General features: G+C 38.8%; 1 protein-coding gene across 3 annotated transcripts in view; it reads right to left on the bottom strand.

The window, feature by feature from the left end:
* The window catches only part of ELAPOR2 (endosome-lysosome associated apoptosis and autophagy regulator family member 2), a 1,439,853-nt gene that overhangs the window by 257,288 nt on the left and 1,155,804 nt on the right, over positions 1 to 26,761 (bottom strand). For all 3 annotated transcript variants that reach the window (XM_044088347.1, XM_044088349.1, XM_044088348.1), the window contains one exon: positions 20,249 to 20,345. In XM_044088347.1, the coding sequence (XP_043944282.1) occupies positions 20,249 to 20,345 (97 nt within the window). The remainder of the gene's footprint in view (positions 1 to 20,248; positions 20,346 to 26,761) is intronic.

Raw genomic sequence — 26,761 nt, 5'->3', positions numbered from 1 at the left:
CTTGGGATGTGGAGTCCAGAGTCATTTTACAGACTGTCTCTATCCATAAGGGATATGAGTAGTACCCTGGGAAAGAATTTACAGTTCCCCATCCATTTATCCAAATTCTTTTTTGAAGAGAGTGAGGGTTAAACTTTGTTTTACAAAGATGGGAAGTTTATTCCATAGACAAGGCAGACTCTGGGATACAAATGTGTCTCTCCTGCAAGTTCTATTAGAGTCACAAATAAAGATTCAGGTCCATGGAACGCATAACCAATATGTAACATTTTCATAAGGGTTAGATCAGAGAACACCTTGTAGGTCAGGCATAAGTCACCTCTTAGTAAATGATATGAGACAGAGTAAAGAGAAAGGGTCTTTAGTTGGTCCACATAAGATGTGTGTCTTACACTCTGTATTTTATTTACTTATTTATTTATTTTTTTTTTGTGAGAAATCTCTGGGGCCACTCCAATTGGTATAAGTGCCTGGTTACAGACATGCAGAAGGAACCATTACACTCAAATATGGGCCTGATGTCTGATGCGTACAAGGGCACTATGACTTCATTTGACCTTCATGCCATGCCTTTACTTATAAGTTGAGCCACAAAGAAGCATTTCCTCACTTACCATAGCTACCTGGTTGTCAAAGTTTATCTTACTATCTATCTTCCTTGGTCTCTTACCACAGGGTCTACTTGGTTAGGGTAGAGATATCAATATTATAATTTGCAGGGATATCTGATTTACTGAAGAGTGTGATTACGCATGTTTTAGCATTTAGTTTCAGACTGTGTTTTTGGCACCAGTTGTTTGTCATTTTTAGGCCTGTTTGTTAGATGTCATCATCATTTAGGGATTTGATGATTGCTCCCAGTTTACAGTTGTTGGCGAACTTGGTGAGCCCGAGGCTCCCAGTATTGGCCTTCACTTCAAGAGGGGTCCCAACATTGTGGGACACCACTACTAGTAACAGGTTTCTCATCAAAAATGGATTTGCCTATCCGGACATCTGCCCTGCCAGTAAGCACGTTTGTATCCAACTGGGTTTGTGCCTAATGCAGTAAGTTTATCTATGATCCCAGAGTGGGGGATTGTTTAGAAAGCTTTGGCCAGGCTAAGATAAGTAGTGTGTACCATTTTACCCTCATATATTACCCTAGTGACTTTCTCAAAGAAGTCCACCAGACTAAACAGGCAAGACCTCCCTTTGATAAAGCCAAACTGGGGTCGGGTCCAGTGTTTGGAGATTTCTTATGTTATTGATCAGGTCCATGATAATTCTCTCCATAGCCTTGCAGAGAAGAATGGTCAAGCTGTCTGTAGTTCCCTGGGTCAGCTGATGGGCCCCCCTTGTGCACAGGAACAACTGTTGCAGTTCTCCATTCCTCTGGGACAAAGCTTGTCCAGAAGCTGTTGTTAAAGAGGGCTTCTAGTTCCCTGATAGATTCTGTTTTAAGCTGTTTAAGAAGCATCCTGAAATGTTGTCAGAACCCATGGAGGCTGTGTTTCCTGCTTTAGTGGGTGCAGTAAGGACCTGTTCCCTCATAATGACTGGTAGGAGGATGGTTGCAGGTATTTGGATGCGGTAGGAGTTGATAGGGGAGAAGTTCAAAATGAACTTGTCGGTCACCAAGTTTGCTGTAGGTTTCAGGCTGGGTGTAAGTGTTATCATTCATGATTAACTTAGTACACTGCCAAGCTTTTCCCCTGAGGTTACAAACATAATGAAAAATGCCTTATGGTCATCTTTCACCTTAAGGCTATCTTTGCCTCTTAGTTTGCTTTGGCTGTTTTGACCAGCTCTCTAATTTGTTTGCTTAGACTGCTGAGTGTCTTTTTGCACTGTTCTGTCTTTTCCTACACGGCTATGGTGCGGATTTGTTTCCTTTTGTTGACTAGCCTATTTATGCTAGGGGTCTACCAGGGTGGTTTATTTTTGCCAGTAATCATAGGTTTGACTGCCTCCTCTATGCAGCTATGAATGTGGCTGTACAGTGCTTTTGTGTACAGCACAGAGAAGGCCTCAGTCTTATCCAAGTTCAGAAATGCTTGGAAGTTTAATAAACTGTCACTTATTTTGAGTTAACTGGCCTTAGCAAAGTTCTTAACATGTTTGGAGTTTGACTGGGGTTCTAGATTAGTTATAATACTAAAGGAGATCATTTTATGGTCATATCTTACCTGGGAGGAGTTAATGCAAGGAAGAGAGCAGCATCCTCCCATGCTCATGACTAAGATATCTGTACCTTCAGTTAGGGAGCTATTTGCTTCAGGGTGTTTGCATTGACGAAGTCTAAAAACTTCTAAGCAAGTGAATTACAGGTCATATAAGTCTTCCAGTTTATGGAGGAGTAGTTAAAGTCACTCATAAGTATGGAGTTAGGCTGAATGTTCCAGTAGGTTTAGGTAGGAGGTGAAGTTTTTCAGACTCATTTTAGGGGATCTGTAGCTAGCAAGGATAAGATAGGGGTTCATACCCATGGTTAGTTGGGCATAGAACATGTCAAGTGTTGGGCCAGTCTAGTAGTGTACTTCCACTTTATGAACACTGAAACACCTCCTCCCTTTGTTTTATCCTGACCTGAGATGGACTGAAATGTATGAAAGTATCGTAGCCCTTGATAGCTGGGGTGCTCTCCATGGTTCTGAACCATGTGGTCAAGACTGCACATATATCTGCTTTCTCCAGAATAAGGATTGCTTACAGGGAGTGTCGTTTTTTTTTTTTTTTTATTTAAACTCCTAGCATTGAGTAGAAGTATCTCTAGGTGGTCATGGAGTGCTTAAAAGGAGTTTAGTTTTTGTTTTTTTATTTAAACTCCTAGCATTGAGTAGAAGTATCTTTAGGTGGTCATGACTGATTTTTGTTATGCTGGAGGGTTTAACAACTTGGCATCGTCTAAAAAAAGACACTATGGGGAATAGATAGTTTATGCCAGTATCCATAAGCCAAGTGGTGGTAAGTGCAAACCATCTCTGGCAAAGCATTGTGGTTGGTCAGTCATGTCTCCCCAAGCTGACGATAGTGGTTCCCCTTGTATCCCATTGTGTCACACCTGAACCTCTCATCAAAAAATCTGTCCATCCTAGTAGCTTGCTTTTCATCATTCCTTGAAAAAGTATAAACTAAAACGTCCTGCTGTGTCCAATGCCATACATTAATTCAACCCTCCTCTAGCATCCACTGTGCTGTCACCTTCTATGCTTACACACTTTCCTCCCTGCTTCTGAATTTCCTATTCTTTCTCCAGTCAATGACCAAACTGAGACCTCCTCCAATTTCTTTATTGCAGAAAGACATAAAATCTTGCCAAAAGGTATTACAAAATCCTGGGGAGTCATTACAGGTGCTATAAAGTCCCCACAATTTTCATTCCTGATGACAAAAACATAACCCTGCCATTACTCGTCTGCCTTCACAGTCCTCTTTAACACCTTTAACTGTCACACCCAGGCCTTTCCTAACTATGACAATAACTCCTCTCTTTTCCTCCTCTCTCACTGTACTACAACCAGTCATGCCTCAAAATCTTCCTCCCATGATTAATGTCTCCTGTGGCTTAAGCTTTACTTTCTGCAACATCACAACATCTGGCTGGAATCTTCTTAACTTAGCTTGTATCCTAGCCTGCTTAATTGAATGACTGATCCCCCCATCATACACACACAATTCCATGTTACAATTTTGAACTTAAACTGCACTTCTTTCTTATCCCCCATAGTCTTACTTCCTTTTCTCAGCTTTCCCCACTGCCCACTACCCAGGCTGGGTCCAAACAAACCCTTTGATCTCCTTGATACCAACACCTGGCTCCTCAAGCAAAGGAAGTTAATAGAGTTGCAGATGCAGCAATACTGGCAGAATACACAGATGCTCAGGTGCCCCAACTAAAACATACTATGAACTAAACACCAAACCCCACACCTCTCTTTTGATTTCTATTAAACTTTGCTAAATACATCTTTTGATCCTAGTGAACATCAAAGCCCCTCAGTTCCACTGAAATCAGCAGCCTAATCATAAACCCAATACACTCCCATTCCAATATAGTTACATACAGAAGAACTACAATCTCTGATTATAAACAAGAAAAACAGTTAACAATGACTCCCCCTAACATATAACCACTAATGCACAGTCTGCAACATGCATAGTCCACAGCATATAAGAGAAAGGAAAAAAGAATAGTTATAAATTTTCAAAATGTTACACTCACTGCATAGCCTAGAACTCCTCCCACAATGTAATCTATATAAAGTCTTCCATAACAGCATAATAGTATCCCCATTGGCATTAAGGATTCAGCCTTATTTCCAAAAACATATTCATCCAACAGAAATGTGCAGGTACATTATAACAGAATAAGTGTTTACTTTCATTTATTTTGCCAACCTTTTAATGTCCTCGTGTTCTGTTTTTCCAAGGGTATAGTTCCAGATTCCATGGCCACAACTGTCCCATCCACTGACTTACCCTACCTTTCTTCATCTTTATGAACTGTAGCCAGCTTTATCAGCATCACTGACAGGAAATGGCCTTGTACAGAACTCACTCTCAGTGATAGATGCAGCCTCAACAGAGACACTATTCACATTATACTATCCCAAACTCTTCCTCTGTGACTCCTCTGAATGCAGTCGTAACCTTTAGTTCATTATGGCATAGCACACTGACAAAATCCTTAAGTGCAGCATCCTCTCTGCCCTTCTTCTGGCAAGCACTCTAGTCTTGCAGCTCATCTTTCTGAAGAACTTCATGTCCCTTATTGTAGTTCATAGTGCAGTCCATCCCTTGAACTAGTTGTCCATCTGTAGACTCATGTGCACAACCTCAGAGACTGAGTTTCCTTCCCTCTCTGATCATGCTGAGAGGCATAATGATCCAAAACCCTAGATGCTTTGTCAAACCAGAAGACCTGTACAGCTTGTGGAGTCAGGAAACAGCACCTTTGACCATCTACAAGCACTACTAGTTTATGTTAGCCAAGAGGTAAGAGCCTTCTGTTTCAGGGGCCTCAGAACCAGTGTCAAAGCCCTCCGCCTACTGTACTCCTCCTTGGGGTAGTCTTGGTAAACATGGACAATCTGCTGATCTACTTTCACACTATGGAGGGGGAACGCATTACTTAATAGTTATGCCTTTGCAGAGTATGAGTGCAGTTTTAAGATTATCGGTCTTGGGCGTGCTTTTTGGTTAAATCTGCTGGCCACTATAAGAACCTAATATGCTTCCCAGTCTTACAGGAGTTTATTGCAAATGGAAGTTTGCAAGTCCCTTTCCTCTACTTCTTCTGGTATGCCAGACAAACATTACCACAAACATTACCTCATCATGCTCTGTTTTCCAAATCCCCTAATTCTGCTTGCAGATCTGTCACTTTAACCTCCAGATGATCAATTCTCTTCTGTTGCTGAATTACCTTGTTAACTGCGAGGAGTTGCACAGAGCTTATATTTCTTTGCTGCATGTGAGTCCAGTCTTGAAGACCCAGTGTTTCAAGTGCAACAGCTTGCAGCATCTCAAGTATTTTGTCTAAACAGGGTTCATCATTCTTGTCTCTGCTTTCCTGTTGTGAAATAGACACCTCTGAAAAACTTACACACATACTTAAAAGATCACTTAAACAGGAGCTAATACCAATGCTTCTTAAAATACTGTTAGGGCATAGCAAGCATTAGAAAAATTAAACCTCCATGTTAGCTGCCAGCCATGTCCCCTGTCTCAATCAAATTACAAAGTTTGCAGCAACCAAACACATCACTGAGTAACATTTCACTCCATTAACTGGCTGGAGCTTTCACTCCATTAACTGGCTGGAGCTATCTAATCTATTAGCCTTCTCCTCATATTCAGACTGCACACATCATCATCTATACCCCAGGGAGATGCTCTGGCACCAGCAAGTTACTAAACTGGCAACCACCAAACAGACATTCAAAAATGTAAAAATCATAATGGTGACAGTCTACACTCTGTGTATGTAGCTAGACTGTAGAACTCAAACCCAGCAGATATCAGAGATATCCAACCATATCTGCAATTTAAAATATATTTCAAGATGTACCTCTTAAACAAAATGGTCCTGCACTTCTAACAATCCAATTACCAACTGCCATTCTTCATCTCAGTCTTAAGCCATATACAACTTAAAAGTGCAATGAAATGATAGCAGTCATTATAATAATACTGCCCTTCTATTATTCCCTATTACTAATTCCCCACATCATGCAGTCAAATCACAGAAATATCACTATTTTGTTTAAAGATTTTACTGTAGTAATCTCCTGGTCATGGTTCCCTAGTAATCTAATGGATTGAATAAAATATGTATATGCACATGCATTTTCTGCTGTGTGCTAATACCAAAGTGGGAGTACATACACATACTGTAAAATGAGGAATGTTCTACTGATGTCAGTTATACGCGTTATTAATACTGCAACATAAAACTATATAGTGTATGTAACATGGTATCACCAGTTAAGTTGTACAATCCTGAGTATTACTGTACATTTTACTGTTAGATCATTCAAATCTATGTAATGTAGAACTTTTCTCTCTGGCTTTCCACTGAAAAGGGGCTTTGCCCAATTGTACTTTCCCAGTAAACAAAATGTAACATTATTTACATCAAACAACTTCAGGCATTGTTGCAACTCTGCCTAATTATGCTTTCTCTGAGCTTTAATGTTAACCAAGGGTTTTGGTAAATAAAGGTGGCTGAAGCCAGCTTTGAACATTCGCAATCTCCTTGGGTCAATAAAGGTTTCCATGATTACATTTTGGAACCTCATTATCAGTACAAGAAATGCTTTCAAGAGCAGTAGCAGAAATAACTGAAGTCTTAGAAGGGATGATCTGTTTTGAGACCTACTAAAAACAGACAAGATTTATGATTTACTATGCTACTAGACAAATTAAGGACAATACATCTGAAAGTGATCACATGTAAATAAACTTGTGCAGCAACACAGTGGTACATGGGACATATTCTGCCTTCTGAAGGTCTCAAACTACACTGTATCTCAAAGTAATCAATATACAGAAACCCCATACGTTATCCCTTATGTGAATTTACTTTGTATAGTGCAATAGCTTTGCAATTTTTTTCCAAACTTGTCAGCACAACAGAATCAAAGTGGAAGCTTGTAGAGCATGGTTTTGACTAGTTTTGATCAATGGAGCAAGATCAAAGTTTTGAGATCCTAAAAAGATTAGTTGCTGAAACACCTGCTTTGAAATTCTATGATGTATCTCAGCCTGTTGCACTTTGTCTAAATGCTAGTCAACAACAGCTTAGAGCAGCTCTACAGCAAGATAGTAGGCTACTAAAGCATAAGGGCCAATCAAGAGCTTTGACAATGCTCAAAGATGTCATATTAAAATGGTGGAGATAATAGCAATATCTTTTAGTTTCATGACAAAATCTATGTTAAAATTCATTGTTGAAGACTCACATTATAAGTCAGTACAGAGTACATTTAAAATAATTTTACAATGCTCCAGCAGAATTTCAAAGAATGTTGCCAAGCTTGCAAAAAAAAAAAAAAACAGATAAGCTACTGCATACAGCCAATGCCTTGAAACTGAATCAGATTTCAAAGAATGTAAAGATGATTTATTACACACCACTCTGGAAGTTTTGTGGATTATCTCATAACATCTTGAGTTTACTGACAAGCTTAATAAATTATAAATTAGTATGAGAAAGAAGTGAGAAAATGCAATAGCTGTGAGACATAATTATGAAGGGTAGTCAGATGATGCTAAATCACATTATCCCAACATCAGAATATACTTCCCATAACATGAGTTTTTGTGTATACAAGACTTGATATAACAATGACAGAGTTATTCCCATTCAGCTGCCTGGGGCCATGTTACATAAAACCCATGAGTCACATCTAGAAACGACCAAATATAAAGAAAAAAACACTTTCTTTACTGGTCTAAGATATCTGAGTAGACTGAAAAGATGGTTTAAAGGTACAAAATTCATAAGGAGCTGCTTTAGATTCCTAAACGAGAAAATGTTGTAACATGAAGCACTTACTATTACATGGGAGAAAGTAGAAGTACATTTATTTCAATAGAAAGATGTGCAATCTTCTGTCAATTGACTATTGTTCAAAAAAAATAACAGCAGAATTGCATAAGACTACATGTCAGTATTATCACAATACATAGTATATTCTTGCTACACAATGTACTCCTGATGAACTAATATTAAAGAATAGTCCAAAGTTCATTCCTCAAAAATTCTGTACTTTGTGAGGGTACAATTTAAACATACCACCTCAAAGTATAGAGATTCACATTGCAATTGGTGAGTGTAACTAACAGCCTAAACTATTACAATCTGATGACTAGATGTGACAACTGAATAAAAACGAAAAAGAAAATGGGAGGGGAGTGAGAGTAAATATGGATTTTGGATGTTTATGGAAAAGCAATGTATCTGCTAATGAAGCTGGGCCAATGGAACATCTAAGACCATATTTTTTAAGGTCCAGATAGGAATTGTGCAGAAGAAATGGGAAGCATTTAATCAAATTCTCTTGGTGTCGTACTACAACTGTCTAATTATCAAAACTGAAGTGTGCTGCATCAATAATCTGAGCTACAGAAAGGACATTTTCTATCTATAAATATGTCTTTGTATAGTTCTCGGGCTCACTGCTAAAACTAAGATAGCCACAGGTGAATTAAGACTGATTCTGATCAAAAGCTTCACAAATCAACTGTCTACTATGGCAAAAAGACACCAATACTGCTCATCAAATCACTGTGAATCAGTAATCATAATACGGAAGACTTATCCAGAAACCAGTAATGATAGCGTGGTTGCACATACTGATGTGTGTGTGTGTGTGTGTGTGTGTGTGTGTGTGTGTGTGTGTGTGTATATATATATATATATATATATATATATATATATATATATATATAGATATATATATATATACACACACACACACACACACTCTCTCTCTCTCTCTATATATATATATATATATACACACACACACACACACACACACACACACACACATATACATGCGCACACACACACATGCACACAAATTATTTGAATACACACATACACAAACACGCACACACATTATTGCATCATTTTTAAACATGTGTATTCATACATTAGAGTAATGACACTGGCTCAACAGCACACTAACCTTAAGTACTAGAAGATCAGAAGGATGTAGTTCCTATTCTCATCCCATACTGCTTGGATTCATTTTCCAGTAGTTACATTGCAGTGCATCATAAGGAGGTGCTAGACACCTGATTGTGCTATCCTTTGGATGACATATTAAATTGCGGTCCCATCAGCCTGAGCTGCAGGTAGGTCTCCCATGAAGAGAGGCCATTAGTTTAGTAGGACTACCCAGATCAACAAAGCATGCATGCATGCATTCATAAAGAAATAAATACATGGGTCTTTCTTGCCAGAATAATACTTTAATGTTTTTTGTTGAATGCGCATCACGTATAACTCATCTTCACTTTTTTCTGACTACACTTTTGACTCAAATATAGTACAGACTCAGTCTTCAATCTCCAGCACTTTTCCTAATGCTAACAGAAAAAAGTATCTATTTTTACCCATTTTGGTATCCTTGTATTATTTACTAATTAAAATTAAATATATTTTTGACAAGCATCCATTAATGGAGGACTTCCAAGATGGCTGCACACTGAGTAACAGCTTAATTTTAGCCCTCTCAGTGTGAAAACAGAAACTCAGAGGAGACTGACAGTGAACTTGCCTTTTTGAGTAAATTTTAGTAACTGGCTAGTAAATGCACTGCCTGGATGCCAGTAAAAAAGAAATTCAGGGAACCTGAAAGAAAATCAATCACAAAAGGTGCGGAGAAAACACTGATTAAGAAGAATTCTGCAGGTGTTCAGCATAAAGCGGTGCAAGCTCCAGCTTTGGTGCAACATACGACTTCCAGTAATCTAGAGGAAAAAATAAGTCAAATGTACTCCGAGATGATTAAAATAAATGAAACACTGAAGGTATATCAACTCAAATAACAAAAGGCTGGAAAATGGAAGAAGCTTTAAACGGATAAGAAATGAAGCTGGCTGAATATGAGAATTCTCAAGACAAGATGCTTCAAAAATAACAGAATTAGAGGACAGAGGACATAGACAGAACCTGAGATTTTCTGCTGTTCCAGAGAAGCTGGAAGGAACAGACTGCATTAATTTTATGAAAGCACAAATAAGCAACTGGACTGGTATTCCACAACAGGAATTTTAACTGAAAGGGCTCATCATGCGTGTGCTCCAAACCTGGCCATGAGACAGCAACCTAGACCTTTAATAGTAAAGATGCAATCCTACCAGCAGAAAGAGATGATTCTGACAAAACTGTGGCAGAAGAACAAAATACTAAAAGTGGAAGAGAGTAGAGAGTTTATGGTACATTATTACTCACTGTACACCGGGGGGAAAGGAATACATTTATTCCACTAATAAGGGAATATTGAGAAGCAGGCATGAGATTCAAGTTGCTGTAGCCAGCTATTTTCAGAATATTTTTTTCCTGGAGGATCAAAATTATTTTTTGATGCAGAACATGCTAAGCAGGAAATATAAACATTTGTCCAACAAAAAGTGAACTATGAAACAGAAGAATATTCTGCTTTTTGTTCTTTTGGTAATAAAGCCCATAGAGAGACTGTGCCAATGAAACCTTTTCCAATGTTTCAAAGGAAAATGCTTGAGCGGGATAAAGCACAAGCGTTGACTAGAAGAACAGGGTGTATGTTGGAAATGATGCAGAGACTGGATCTCAGAAAAGGAGATCAACAGGAAGAAAACCAGTAACTCAGAAACTGACAAATAAATGTGGGATTACAAAGCATTGATTATATTTGTGAAATATAACAGAGCAAGAAAACCTGGAAATACTGGACTTTGTTGACTGATAAACATGTAGGGGAATCCAACACATATGTCTTACTTCATGTCACTAATGTTTGGAAGAACATTTGGGCAGGGGAAGAGGAGGGAAAGATACTACAAATAAAACAACATTTTGTTCTTATCAGTAGTAGTTTTATAATGCATGACAATCTGCATACCATAAAGTAAAGATTTCTCAGTTATTTTTGAGTGTAGTAGAGATACTACAGTCAACAGGTACCTGTTTTTTTTTACTTCTTTCATTCTTTCTCCTTGTTCAGTTTTGAGAAATGTGAGCATTGAAATTCAAAAAAAAAGGAAGAAAAGTCTTGTCAAAAGAGCATGATACAAGAAAAATTGATATGCTTTTCCTTACTCTTACATAGGGGGATAACTGGACTGAGGCTCTTGGACTGATCTAGTAACAGGTTTTAAGGGGAAGCAAATAAACAAGAACACTGAACATAACAAAAACGTTTTCATCTAGCAAATAAATGAGTGCTTGTAGAGGCAACTCTGTATCTGGTTCTCATGACTCAATGGAGACAATCTGATAAAGAGCAATAAAAACAGAACACTTCTTTCCTTCGATGACCAGGAGGTGATGCTTTCTGAAAGTATTGAAATGTTTTTCCCAGTCAGGGAGAAGAATACAAATAAGATAAAAACACACAGCACTTAGTGAAAGCACAGGCTGTACCCATGCATCTTAGCATGAATAACCTTATGCTTATACGTGAGTGTGGCTGTCAATCTGGGACAATTGCTCCTGTTAAGGAGGGTTAAACTTCAATATTTGAAGATGTACATAATTTTGTGTGTTAGTATTAACTTAATACATTTTAACGGTGTTCTGGGGGTATATTTGTTTCTTTGTTTGAGGCCTTTCACTAAAATAAAACTTTCTGTAATTTGTGACATAGGTTCAAAAGGATATGACAAAAAACAAGTATAAAAGATAAACATGACAAACATCTGTGTGTATGCATGTAACACAAAAGCTTGAACTACACATTAAAAAAACTGTTATGCGTAACAGGTGGGAATAAAAACTTCTTAACATAATGACAAAATATAACCATTTATGAAAATATTTGGCACGGAAGATGTGAATTCTACAGCAGGAGTCATGAGTGAATTTACGTATTATTCCGTAAGATACAAAAACTTGACTAGGCTAGACAAAACTTATATTTCCCAGGAACACGTGCATTTAACTGAAAGGTTTAATATGTATCTACATATCACGTGCCAGTAATAACTAAAATAAAAATGCAGGGTAATGAAATACAAATGAGACACTGGCACTTTCCTGTCTATCTGTTGAAAAGAGAGAAATTTAAGGAATGGGTAGTGGAAATTATTTTGGCGTTATTATAGAAGACAGAAATTTCTTCTGAAAATATAACTAGGGAGTGAGATAAAATTAAAGTGGAGTTTAAAAACAGGAAGGGTTGAAATAAAAGAGAGAGAGAGATTGTTAAGAAGTAACAAGAATTATTTAGAAGGACTGACAAAGATTAAAAGTATTGAAAACAGGGCGAATCTCACAGAACAAGTAAAGGAGCAACTGCAGAATACTAAACAGAAAATAACGGATGACCTTGATAATATGCATGAGTTTAGAAAGGCTGTTGTTAAGCAACTATTTTTGATGATAAATCCAGAGGACAAAAACTTTTAGCACAATGACTCAGCAACAGAAAGTAGAAAGGGTTGTCACCAAGCTTAGGGAGCCTATAACAAGGAAGATAAGAAGAGATCCTGTAGAGGTACTAGAAAAAATTTCAGAAATTTTATGAAAATCTGTATAAAGCAGAGAAATATGGAAATCAAGAAAATTTACAATTGGAGATGTTTATGGAAGAATTAAATATGCCACGGTTAGAGGTAGATAAGGGTCAGTTACTAATAGCTAGGATAGGAGGAGATGAGATAAAAATGGTGATGTATAATCTACAGGAAAGTCCCCAGTAACAGATGGTATTCTTGCATGCTAGGAGGGAAAATACTGATACAGATCTAGAAGGTTTTGTTTAACGGTATTTTAAGAGGAGGAGAAGCACCAACATCCTGGAAGAAAAAGGTGGTGGTTATAATACCCAAGAGAGTAAAAACCCATCAGATACAGCTTCATATTGGCCACTATCAACTCTAAACCATGATTATGAAGTGTTTATGTCTGTAATGGCTACAATAATGGAAAAGGTGATGCCAAAATTGATAGATATGGATCAATGTGGTTTTGTGGAGGGGGAACAAACACTTGACAACATTAACAGAGCAATGATGATCTAGACAGAAGCATAATGTAAGTCAATACCACTGTTGTTGCTGAGTCTAGATGCAGAAAAAGCATTCAATAGAGTAAACCGGGATTTTATGAGCAGGACAATGGAAGCATTTGCATTCCCTGATAAAATTATAAGGTTGATTAAGAGGATATATGAGGGACTGGAGGCAAAAATTAAAGTGGGTGGATTCCTCTCTAATTTCTGTTTGAGCAGAGGAACCAGGCAGGGGTTTCCTCTTTTCCCTTTGTTATTTGCATTATATTTAGAACCACTGGCAAAGAAATTAAGGGACTCAGAAATTCAAGGATATAATTGGTATGGCTGTCAAGAAAACTGGCTGCATTTGCAGGTGATATTATTTTATGCCCGATAAAACCAGAAACGGACAGCTCAGTGTTATGAAACACTGAGACAGTTTCAAATCTTTCTGGGATACAGAATTAATGAAGCTAAAACAAAGGCAATAGCTATAAACTATGTACCAATACACTAATTGTTTCAGCAATATCCATATTTATGTGAAAAGGATAAAATGAAGTACTTACGAGTATGGATTAAAAAGGAGTCTGGTGTTGCAGCTAAGGATATGTGGGAAGAGACTACACAAAAGATATAACAAAAACTGAGAAACTGGAAGTTCTGTTTTATGGATATGAATAGCAAGACACAAGCAGTTAAAATGTTTTTAGTCTCTTTAGTTTTATACACAGGTCAGGCATATTTTTATCAACCAGAGGAAAAGTTGTGGATAGCAATTAATAAAGAGCTGAAGGATTTTATCTGTGAGGGAAGATACCAAGAGTCAAGTGGGATAAGATGATTCTTCTAACAGAAGGTGGTGGCTTGGGATTACTTGATTTGAAGGGGTATTTCAGAGCTACATGACACCTATACATAACACAAGCAGAAACCTATAATTCAAAGTGGAAACGGATAATGGCAAAACAGGGGGGAAGCTCAAGAAACAAAGAGCAACACAATTTTGGATGCAGATCCTTAAGGATAACAACAATAACCATACAGAATTAGGGGTCCTAATGGAGAGATGAAAAGTCAGCAAGCAAAGGAGAGTAGTAGTGCTGAAGTTGAATTCATCCTCAAATCTTGGTGAGTACCTCCGCAAGGTGGACCCTGTTTTTCACAAAATCTCATCAAGGAGACACTGATATATAGACTATATTTACATAACATATATCATGGACAGAAGTAAGGCAAAAACAAAAAAAGTTAGCTGGGTGCACAAGTCCCAGGATAAAAAAAAGTGCCCAGTATTGGTAGGCACACTGGTGACAGGACCGGAAAACAATAACAGTGTAGAATCCTGAAAAGCCAGAAACATTCCTACAATGGGTCCAGGCCAGGTCCAGGGAGGATGGACCCCCTGTTATACAAGGAAGTAGTAGTCCACAAAAAAATCACAAAAACTAATAGGCCAAAGTAAGAGCCATAAAGATGATAGGGTGGACTATTGAGGATAAGAAAGACATTATGTATTGTTACTATTATGCAAAAAGCCCACAATTTCCAGACAGAGGATATACAAAGAGATTAAGAGATAAATAAGAGGAAACATAAACTTTCACAGGAAAAACTGTCAGAAGCTTCAAATAAAATTTTGCATTCATTAATACAACAGATTTTTGAAAAACAGTATATAGATCAAGAAACTTTGATCTGTTTGGAAAAAGAAGCATCTGATAAAGTACAAAAATGTAAACAACAAAACCTAGACATTTTTGAAAAGTATAAAAAAGAAATATGGGCATGGGAAAGAAAGAGGGATTTGATATGGTGCAATATTTATGCAAAGGAGAAAGCCAAATTAATTAATATAGGGAAGGCAGCCACAAAGATATTCAAAGAGAAATACAGGCAAAGGCATCCAGATATGGACAATTTCAGAATAAAAAAATTAATATCACAAAGATGGAATGTGGAAAAGAAGATTAGTAAAGCAGAAGTTAAAAAATAGAAGTTGAAGTTATGGAGTATCTGCGAAGTAAAAGATTTAATGTAGAAAGTCTAACACAGACTACATCACAGCATGAGAGAGCGACTCCCCCAAAGTAAGGAAAAGCAGGAAGATCAGGAGACAGCTGAAAAATAAATATGGACATGGGAAAGAAAGAGAAATTTAATATGGTGTAATACTTATGCAAAGGAGAAAGCAAAGCTAACCAATACAAAAAGTGCAGCACCAAAGATATTTGAAGAGAAATACAGGCAAAGGAATCCGTACATGGAAAACTTTACAATACAAAAAATAAGACAAACAGGAAAAGTAGAAAAGGAGATTAGTAATGGAGAAATTAAAGAAATAGAAGTTGAGGTTATTGAGTACCTGAAAAGTGAAGGATATGGTGTAAAAATCTAATGCAGAAAGCACCACAACAAGATAGAGCAATGGATAACCAAATTAAGGGGAAACCAGTTGAACAGGAAGCAATTGGTCAGGTGCCATATCAAGATATTTTGTAACCTTCCACAGGAAACCAGTATAAGCATTCACTTGAAGCTAGATATCAAAAGAAGGAACAGGATACTGTGGAAACTCTGATGCAGTCAATGTTGAGGAGTGATAGGCCAGTGAGCTCTCATATGACAGAGCAACGGGTGACACAGGATGAAATTGAAGAGAAGGTGCCACAGGAAGATGCTATAGAACTTTCAACAGAATGCCCGCAGGAAGTGGAAAACAAAGGATGTGCCCTCAGTCTGGAAGAAAGTGAACTAAGGGAAGAGTTGCTTGATTTAATGGACATAGATATATTAAAATCAATGAAAGAAATAGACTGCAGAAGGTCAATAGAACCCCAAAAGTCAGAAGTCTGATAAAACAAATGCACACAGTAATTAGGACTGTCAATAGAGATCCATGTGATATAATAGAAGTAAACAAGATATGTTACTGTGCAGCTAAATTAATAACTGATAGAGTTCTACCACAAGAGCACAAAGTAGTGAGGCAAAGGAATGGGAGAAATCAAATACTATCATGGAAGCATTGAATAGAGAAAAATATAAAGTAATTAAGACAAGAAGTGTCACTGTTAGAAGACTATAGAAGAGAGAATAGATCAACAAAAATACTAAAAAAGATAGATGTGATAAAAGCAGTGTGCAGTATTAGAACAGACTAGGATCTATCATGCACTATCGCAAATAACAAAAATTTCAGCACAGGCAGAAAAACTTAGAAGATACACAGATAAATACAAAGGAAAAGTCACAAAATAAGCAATTTAGTGATGTCCCAAAAAAGTTTTATAGAGAAATGGAAAACAAGATAAAAGGAATTAAAAGACTGCCAAAAAAAGAAGAAATAGATGCATTTTGGAGAAGTGTCTATGAAGATCCTTTGGCACACAACAAAGATGCTAAATAGATAAAAGAAGTAAAAAAAAAGAATAAGAAGTTTAAAGGTACATGATATGAAATGGGATGAAATAACAGCCAGAGAGATTGAAACAAAGTTAAGAAAAGCCTCTAATTGGAAAACCCCAGGCCCAGATGCAGTGTCTAACTTTTGGTTAAAAGTATTAACATCTTTGCATGAAGACCTAGCCATGAATAAGAACTATTTATATGCGCACCCCAAACAGACACCAATCTGGCTAACAGGTAAAACAGTGCTCCTACTAAAGAGTGAACCTGCAAGCTACCCCAAAAATTATAGACCAATAACTTGCCTTCTGACGACATATAAACTATACATGGGAATTGATGCTGACAGAGTTTATGGTCATTTAGAAGAAAACTCAATTATGGCAGTAGAACAAAAGGACAATAGAAGAAAGTCATATGGAGAAAATGATCATTTGTTGTTAAATGAAGTCATAGTGGAGAACTGTAAAAAGGGGAAGAACCGAAGTATGACATGGACTACAAAAAAGCATTTGATAGTATCCCACATTCATGGATAAAAGAGCTCTTAAAAATGTATAAGATACACTCTACACTGATCAACTACATTACAGTGACCATGAAACGATGGCAGACCACTTTGCAATTAAATGATAAAGGAAATTGCTATCCTAGGATTAAAAATTTAAAGGGGGATATTCCAGCGTGATTCTCTGTCACTGTTGCTATTCTGTCTTGCCGTTAACCCATTAAGCTGTCTACTTAACAGCTTAGGACATGACTATAATTTGGCTCCTAGAAAACAAAAAAGTCTAAAGACTTCTCATCTTCTGTTTGTCGAGGATTTAAAACTGTACAGCTCATCAGATGAAAAACTGAAAGCACAGCTGCAGGTTAAAACTTTTTCAGATGACAGAATGTCACTTGGTCTTGATAAATGTGCAAAAGCAACCTTTAAAGCAGGAAAACTGCAGCACCAGGAAAACATCAGTTTGGGACAAGAATGTGATATAAAAGAACTTGAGCAAGAGGGAGTGTATAAGTACTTGGGAAATGATAAAAGATCAGCAATAAAATGAGAATAAAACTTAGTAAGGAATACGTCAGAAGATTTAAATTCATCCTGAAAACAACATTGACGTCTAGGAACAAAATCCAAGCTATACACCAGTTTGCTCTTTCTGTCCTAACTTACAGTTTTGGAGTGATTGACTGGCCCCAAAATGTGCTGGATAAATTAGATATTAAAACAAGAAGAATGCTTCATACTCCCAAAATGATCTATAAAAATCAGTGCATACCAAGATTATATATTCCCCGTTCCAAAGGAGGGATGTGCCTCCTTGAAATTGATTACATTTACAGATCTGCAATCGTGGGACTCCACACATTAAATGCTATCCTCACAAGACCCAAATGTAGTGCAAGTTCTAAAACATGATGAGAATAAATCTAAGATGACTTCTCTGCTTAATCTAGCAGAAGCATATCACCATCAAGCAGGAATGGGAATCAAACCAGAAGTAGATAAAAATCAGGCAGCAACTGGATGTGCCAAAAAACAAAAGAAAGAATATAAGATGAATGACCAGATGAAAAGGCAAGAAATGTGGAAAATGCAAAAATATAGTTGCAAGTATAGAAAACTTCTGGAAGAACTTCATGTTGATCAGGAACGAATGCAGAAATGGTTAAGAAGTGAATTCAAGCCAAGAGATGAAATGTTAATATTGGCAGCTCAAGACAGTGGGCTACGTACATGCTGGTTTACAAAGTCCATTGAACATGTGGGAGAAACAGGCAAATGTAGGTTCTGTAAAACCAAATTGGAAACTGTCGCATACCTCGTTAGTGGTTGTGACATACTAATGGCAGAAGGACTGTATACTGAAAGGCATAATAATGTAGCAAGATTGTTGCACTGGGGATTGTGCAAACATTATGGTATTAAAGTGGCTGAAAAACACTGGAAACATGAGCCACAAAGCATTATAGAAAATGATGAAGTTTACATTACATGGGATCATCCATTACCAATAATTCAAATAGATAGATGCTAGAAAACTGGATATAGTAGTCCAAGAAAAGAAGACAAGAGTAGCATTGATCATTGAAACTGGCACACCCAGTGACTACAGTGTCCTGCATAGAGAGACACACAGTCATAAAATATCAGGATCTGCAAGCGGAAACTAGAGCAATGTGGAAGAAGGATACTCAGATAATTCCAATAGTAGTAGAAGCAACGGGTATTATAAAAAAGAGTCTACAATCATATTTAGATATGATACCAATACATGTAACTCTGTTCGAATTACAGAAGAAGTCATTACTGGGCACATTGCGGGTGCTGCTAAGAGCACTTTTGGCTGACATCGAAGAGTGAAGCAATATTAATTTCATGAACTTTAATCATACTTTGACTTAGGAATGGGGTCCATTCCCATCATGGTATTAGAAACCCAAAAGATTTAAGAGAAATATTATATTCATAAAGTATCAGAAAGTATTCCAAGAACTAAGCCAATATGGGGAAGGAAAAAGTAAATTCTCTCCATAGGGATGACTGCAATTAGGGATACAGAAAATAGGCAAGAGGGGCTGGAATTTACTACAGAAAACTGGCAAAGGGAACAATGAATTGGGAGTAAATAATTAGAGAGGGACTGGTAATAGAATAGGAAGAGGTCAATAATTTATTTGGACTGCAGGCTAGAGATTGTCTTCCCTATCAAGGACTGATATTAGAGTATAAGCAAAGAGAAAGAAATAGGGGAATTCTAAGTGAAAGACCAGCACTGGTAGAGGTTTTAATAGAACACAGAACAGAAGTTGCTATTAAGAAAGGAATACGTAGCAGAACATACAAAATATTGCATGGTAACTATAAAAATCAATCAGAGGAGGTTAGAAAAGATTGGGAAGAGAGATTGGATAAGAAATTCACAAAGAAACCAGGAGGGTATATATACGTCTCCCAAATATGCAACAAAGTCTAGAAGATTTAGGATCTTTGCTTATAAGTGTTTACATAGCTATTTTTATACCCCAAGTAAACTCCAGATATTTTTTCCTCAGGTAGACAGCAAACGTTGGAGGTGTGATGGGGAAGAAAGAGTTAATTTGGAAAATATTTTCTGGGAGTGTAATGAGTTGGCAGGTTTTAAAAATTCACTGCAGGCTGCTCTGTCAGAGATACTGGATGAACAAATTGGTATAACTAAGGAAATGAGGTTTTGAGCTATGTTACAGAATCAGACTTGCCTAGACATAGTAAGGCCTTGCCGAGTCTAATTATGGTGGCTGACAAAAAAAGCAATGACTAGAAAATGGAAATGAAAGTCCAAACCAACTGTACTAGAAATAGTGAATACAGTAACAGAGAAAAAAAATGGCCCTTTAGAAAAGGGTAGGAGCAAATTAAAAAATGGGAATTGTGGGAGTAATACATGTAGAATAACATTTTGGAGGGGAATGAGGTTTAAAAGAAGGCAGGATTTGAATGAGCTATGTAATATTTGACTGACATAATGTTTGCAACTAAAATATGTTAATATGGTTTATTTTCATTTTTTATGAATGTATGATTGCCTATGTTATAAGTGATAATTTAATAAAGATGTATCTTGTTTAAAAAATATTAATGGGATACTTCTTATGTGTTCACTTACTTGTAAAAGAAGTTAACGTCTGGCACCTTCACGGAGGACTGTGGAAACAGATTAGTTAGGATTTCAACATCTTTCAAGTGTGACTCAACAGATACACCTGTTTAAAGAATTCAAACAAATAGTAAGAAATCAAGTGTTTACTACTTGCATCATTTAACTGTAAACAAGGCACAATACACTGAATTATGCAGCTGCAGATCACACATTTAAATTCAAGAAGCTCATAATTAAAATGTACTATAAAACTAAAAGGACTGCTCACGGATCAAACTTAAAGGTGACATCTGCCAAAATCTTAACTAAAATTACATAAATTTGTCCTGAGAACTTATGAAAGATTAACTTACAAACAGAGCATGGCCTAACTGCTTACAGGAACATGGAAGTTACATATAGATACTATTTCACTGGAACAGATCACACCCAGAAAGGCACCAAACATCAACTGCCAGAAATTATATATCATAAACTTAATTATGTGTTTGAGACATGCATGCCAAGAAATTCACCTCAAGAGTGAAGCCTGAGAGGTCGTTCTTGGCATCCATATCAAGAATATATAACTGAAGGTTATGATCAAAGACCCGATTATAACTCCTTGTATTACATGGAGCTTTACCTGCTCTATATACTACTAATTACAGGAAAAAAAAAGTAAAAAGCTCTATGAATTTTTCCAGCTTTCAAAGTCATAAAGCACTTAGCAAGTGCCGTCAGGAAGACAATGTAACACAGTCCCTTATACTCAAATTCACCTTAGCATGCCTCTGAAATGAGAAGCAACAGGGACGCTCTGTGATCAAAGATCCAACCTCGGATCTGACTGTGCCGCTTTCCAAGCTCAAGATTGGAAGCCCAAGCTCCTCCTCTCCATCCCATAATGCCTCCTTCCCCCAGAATACCTCAGACTGAGTTTGCTAAAAATATACAACTAAGGTAACTACATAGTCACAGAAGAAGAGAAAGGTATTGGGGCTCAACACAGGAACTGCAGTTCCTAATAGAGACCAACTCCATCAGGTCTACACAGAAAAAAGGCCAAGGTGAAGAAGGGTTAGGAGGTCAAGGAAGAATGAAAATGGACAGATGGAATGTTATGGTAAGAACTTCTTTATCTGATGTTGTCATTTTCATTCGTACCTCGACCTGTGGGACAGAGTTCCCAGCTACACAAACCTAAGGTGGCCCTCATGGAAGGATATTCTGAAACACCATAGAGCCAAAAGCAGCCCTATTCCTAGAATGAGACCTTGACCAAGAGACTGCTGAATCCTACACTAAGGCACTGTACGAGCACATCCACTCATGCATGAATCGTGCCATCCCAAATAGAACCAAGATGGTCTCCTCCAAAAAAAAGAAAGCCAAGCTGGTGGTCCCCTGCCATAAACAAACTTTACAAGAAAAGGAAGAAACTATTGCAGAAAAGAGGATAATCCCAGAATACAAAAAACTCCCTTACCAGCCTCAGTAAAAGGCTGAGATCCATCATAAAATCCTCCAAAGCTAGTTACGAAAATAAAATTGTCAAAGATTCCAAAGTCAACCACAAGGCATTCTATAATTATGTCAAGAATCTAAATGGCAATGCTCAGATCTGCTCTGAGCTACAACAAAATGGCATTAAATATACTGATCCCAAGGATATTGCCAATATCCTGGCAGATCAGTTCAGTGCCAACTTCACCCCCCTCTCACCCCCTAAACGACCCATCTCAATACTGGAAGATTGCCAAATTCCAGTAATAACGGCCAAACATGTAAAAAACGCACTCTCCAAAGCTAAGAATACAGCATCCATGGGACCAGATGACATCCCGGGCTGTGCACTACATGAATTACAAAATGAACTGGCACCTCACCTAAGGGTCATGTTTAATCATAGCCTCACGTTAGGCTTCATGCCTACTGAGTGGCGCACAGCTACCCACTCCACAAGGGGGGATCCATCTTGGATCCCGGGAACTACTGCCCCATCAGTCTGATGAGCCTGATCTGCAAGGCCATGGAACGTATTACCATGGAACTTATAAACAAAGACATTGGCAACCTTCAAACACTGGACCCCACCCAGTGTGGGTTTGTGAAGGGACGATCTTGTCTCCTGAACCTGATTGACTTCTTCGAATCAGTCTCCAGAGCCATGGACGAGGGTAAGGTGGTCCACACAGCCTATCTGGACCTCGCCAAGGCCTTTGACATCATCCCCCACTCTGGAATCATAGATAGACTTCCTAAGCTGGGCATTAATCCCTATGTCACTCAATGGGTTGCCAACTGGCTTACTGACAGAACCCACACTGTAAAAGTAGCCAACTCCACATCCAGCTTCAGACAAGTGACAAGTGGAGTACCTCAGGGTTCGGTCCTGGGACCAGTCTTGTTTGGCATCTACTTCTCTGAAGTACAGGCTAACACTAAGGGACTCTGGCTAACAAAGTTCTCAGATGACTGCAAACTAGGAGCCATTATTGAATCCCCAAATGATGTGGATACTCTACAAAAGGGCCTTACAGAAACATATGCTTGGTCCCAGAGCCATGGGCTCAAGCTCAAGGTCAAGAAATGTACAGTTATCCCCTTTGGGGAAAAAACATATACCTGTGAATTACCACATAGGTGGCAGTACACTAAACACTGAAAGTGTGATAAGAGACTTAGGGACGCAGGTGGACAGTGGTCTCACCTTCGATAACCACATTGCCACAATAGTCAGGAAATCCTTCTATGTGACACACTTCATCACTAAGGGCTTTTCATCCAGAAAAAAGGAGGTCATTGTCCCACTCTACTCATCCCTCATTCGACCCATTATAGAATACAATGCCCCATTTGGTATGTACCTCTCAAGACATCTGCAACAACTGGAAAGGCCACAGAAATACCTCACTAAAAGAATCATAGGCCTAAAGCAGATGCCCTATGCTGACCGCCTTAAAAAACTCCAGCTATACTCTGTCGCATATTGTCTACTCAGTGGCGATCTCTGCTTAACATACAAGGCCATGTCAAACCCAGAGCTGTTGGACATGCTACACTTAAAGAAATCCCAATCCCTCAGAGACACACGCTCCAGGGATCTAAACTTTGCCATCACAATAAACAAAACATTCTGGAGAGGATAGGTTCCTGACCCAGGGACTCCCCAGACTCTGGAATAGACTGCCCATACATGTCAAGCAGAGTGCCTCTTTGGCCCTCTTCAAAAGGAACCTTGACGATTGGATGGGAGAAAGGAAATTCACCCTGGGGTCACATCAGTTGCCCTGCTAGACAGGGGTCCGGGGACGTAAATAGTGTAGGAAGAAATAGCCAGGGAATTGTTATGGCTAGGCTTGTATAGGCCCTAGGGCCGACAGCCTAGTACTAGCCTATGAACCTATGAAATGTCATGAGTTGACATTCAAGGAAAAAGCTTAAAAAGTCCTCACAGATCTCATAGAATGAGTTTTGACATGCCCGGCAAGGACATAACTTTTGAAGAATAAACAAAAGACAGACAATCTCACAACCATCTGGTCAGAGTAGGTTTAGCAACTGCTGTGCCTTTTCTAACCTCTAAAAAGGATATAAACAACTGGTCAGATTTTCTGAAAGATTTTGTCCTGTCCAGACAAAAATGTAATTGCCTATGAACATCCAGAAGATGCAGTGTGTATTCTCCCTTGTTCTTGAAATTGGGGAAGAAAACTGGAAGATGGACTGATTGATATTGCTTTCTGTGACGATTTTAGGTAAAAAAGATGGACTGTTCCATAAGAATACTCAATCCTTATGGAAGATCAAGTAAGACAGTTTAGCAGAGAAGGCATTAATCTCAGAAACTCTTTTTGCTGATGTAATAGCAACTAAAAGGGCTGTTTTCCAGGACATAAACGTAAGATCTACCCTAGCTGCTGGTTCAAATGGAGGAAGAACCAAATTAAAATCCCAAGGGGGAGTTGGATCCTTGAGTGGGGGAGGAAGTAAAATGGTGTCCCAAAGGAAAACCTTACATAGCTTAGAAGAACCTAGAGAAGAAGAGTCTTTCCCAATGTGGAAATGAGAAATGGCTGCCAAATGAACCTTCACCATGGAATAGCTGGCTCTGTTCTGGAACAGAAAAGCCAGGAAATCTAAAATCACAGGAACAGGAGCCGTAAAAGGATCTATCAGCTTCTGCTGTGTCCAAATAGAGAATCTTTTCCATTTGCTCTTACATATCTTCCTAGTAAATGCTTTGTGAGCTGATATTAGTATCTCTTGGACCAGGGGTGAAAGCCTGGAATGTCTAGCCATCAGTGGAACTGGAGAAACCATGTGGTCAATTTTAAACCTGGATGATTTGATGAGTCTGCCCTGAGTGGTGGGATAACAGGTCTTGAAGTGGTTTCAGAGTCCATGGCAGACAAAGAAGATGACACTAGAGGAAGGTGAATCAAACCTGGTGAGGCCAGAAAGGAGCAATGAGGATTACTTTACTCTTCAACTAATAAGCTTTCTGAAGGAATTTGGGAATCAGGGGTAATGGCGGGCGTGCATAAAGTAGACAGGGAGGTCAAGCATGGACTCGAGTATCTCTCTGGGGCTGACCTTGAGGAAGGATCAAGGCAAATAACTTGCAACATTTGTTGTTGAGGGGAGAAGCAAACAGGTCGCAGCAAGGTTGACCCTGCTGGAGGAAGATGATGTCTGCCACTGACTGGTTCAAAGACTACTCATGAGGCATCAATGCAGTTCTGCTGAGCCTATCCGCTAGAATGCTGGACTCCCCTGGAATGTGTGTTGTGACCAGAATATGGTTGGTAGAGATCGCCCATTGCCGCACTCTCATTGCTTGTCAGCACAGTGGGTAAGATCTGATTCCCCTTTGCTTGTTGATGTACCATACTAAGGACATACTGTCCATATGAATTGCCATGGTACCTGGAGGAAGTGCTTGCAATGCCAGAAGAACCACTCTCGTCTCCAGAACGTTGACATGCAAATTGGTCTCCTGAGATGTCCATATTCCTAGAACCGTCCATCCCAGAAAATGCCCCTCCACCCCCAACTGGGAGGCATTAGTGGTCAGTTTGGCATTTGATGGAGGAAGGACAAAAGGACGACCTTGGCTGACTTCTGAGGAATGAAGCCACCACAGAAGAGACTCTTTGTATACCCTTGACTGTTTTATAGGTTGAGTCAGAGAATGCTGATGTAACAACCACTGAACTAATAACATCCACTGTAGGATTTACACATGTAAGTGTGCTGTAGGTAGTAGCGTTACTGTGGCAGCCACAGAATCTAATGCTCTTGGTACTAGTTTCACTGGAAGGGATGGGATTGCTAGGATTTTGGAGACATGAAGTCTCAGAGTCGACACCCTGTGTGGAGGTAGAAATGACATAGTTTTGGTCATGTCTAAATGAGCTCCAATAAACTCCGTTAGCTGAACAGGACTGAGCTATGATTTTTGCATGTCAAGAGTTATGCCAAGAATGGCAGCCACTTGTAAAATGTTACCCCTGGCTTGAATGAGTAGATACCTGGTTGAAGTGGTTAGAAGCCAGTCAACGAGATAAGAAAACACATGGAATCCCTCCAGTCTGAGATGAACTGCAACTACTGCCATCCAATTGGTAAATGCCCTGGGGGCTGTGGTGAGACCAAATGGAAGCACTCGCAATTGGTAATGACTGGCTCACAGCCTGAAACAAAGATACCGTCTGCAGTGCCTCTTCATTTTGATATGGTAGTACACATCCCTCAGGTCTATTGAGCACATCCAGTCTTCCATCTTCAGAAGAGGTAAAATGGATTGGATTGTGACCATCATGAATTCTGGGTTTACTGATTTGTTCAGAGATGTGAGATCCAAAATTGGCCTTAGATCTCCCATCTTCTTTGGTACTAAAAAGAACCTTGAGTAGATGCCCAATCCGACTTGGTCAGGAGGGACTTCCTAGATGACTCTTTGCAGCAGCTTTGTAATTTCTAAGGCTGCTGCCTCCCTCTGATTGGGTGACGCATCTGGCAGGTAGGTTTTTGCTTGGGAAGATTTAAAAAGGGAATGGAGTATCCTCTGCATATGATCCTTTGCACCCATTGATTGTTTGTGATGGCTATCCAGGCTTCTGGGTGCAAAGATAAGCTCCCCCTGACTGCCTCCAGAGAAGGGCAGTTGGCAACACTTCAAGAGTGCTGAAAGGTTCTTTCTGAGGAGGAATCCCGAGACCCTTGGTTTTGTGGGCTCCTCTGCCCCTGGGGCAGCATTTACTATTGTAATGGTTTCCCTCCTTGCCTCTGGGGGAAAAGTCTCCCTGAGATTCCTGAAAAGGACCTTAAGATTTCCTGAACCACAGTTTTTTTCCTCCACACTGATACCTGGAGAAGGATCTTTGTGGAGTAGAAAACTGGAGATTCCGATGGCAGAAACAGAGACAAACCTTCAAATGGTTAACTGACAAATGACACTTTGAAAGGTTATGCAAAGTCACGCAACTGCATTCAGGCATGGCACCTAATGGCAATGCCAAAACTGGTGGCCCT

The sequence above is a fragment of the Protopterus annectens genome, chromosome 11.part0 (assembly GCF_019279795.1).
Source record: "Protopterus annectens isolate FY-2018-M chromosome 11.part0, PAN1.0, whole genome shotgun sequence".
Classification (NCBI taxonomy): Eukaryota; Metazoa; Chordata; order Ceratodontiformes; family Protopteridae; genus Protopterus; species Protopterus annectens.
Note: the sequence above shows the minus strand (reverse complement) of the source record. Positions and strands in the feature narration are given on the sequence as shown.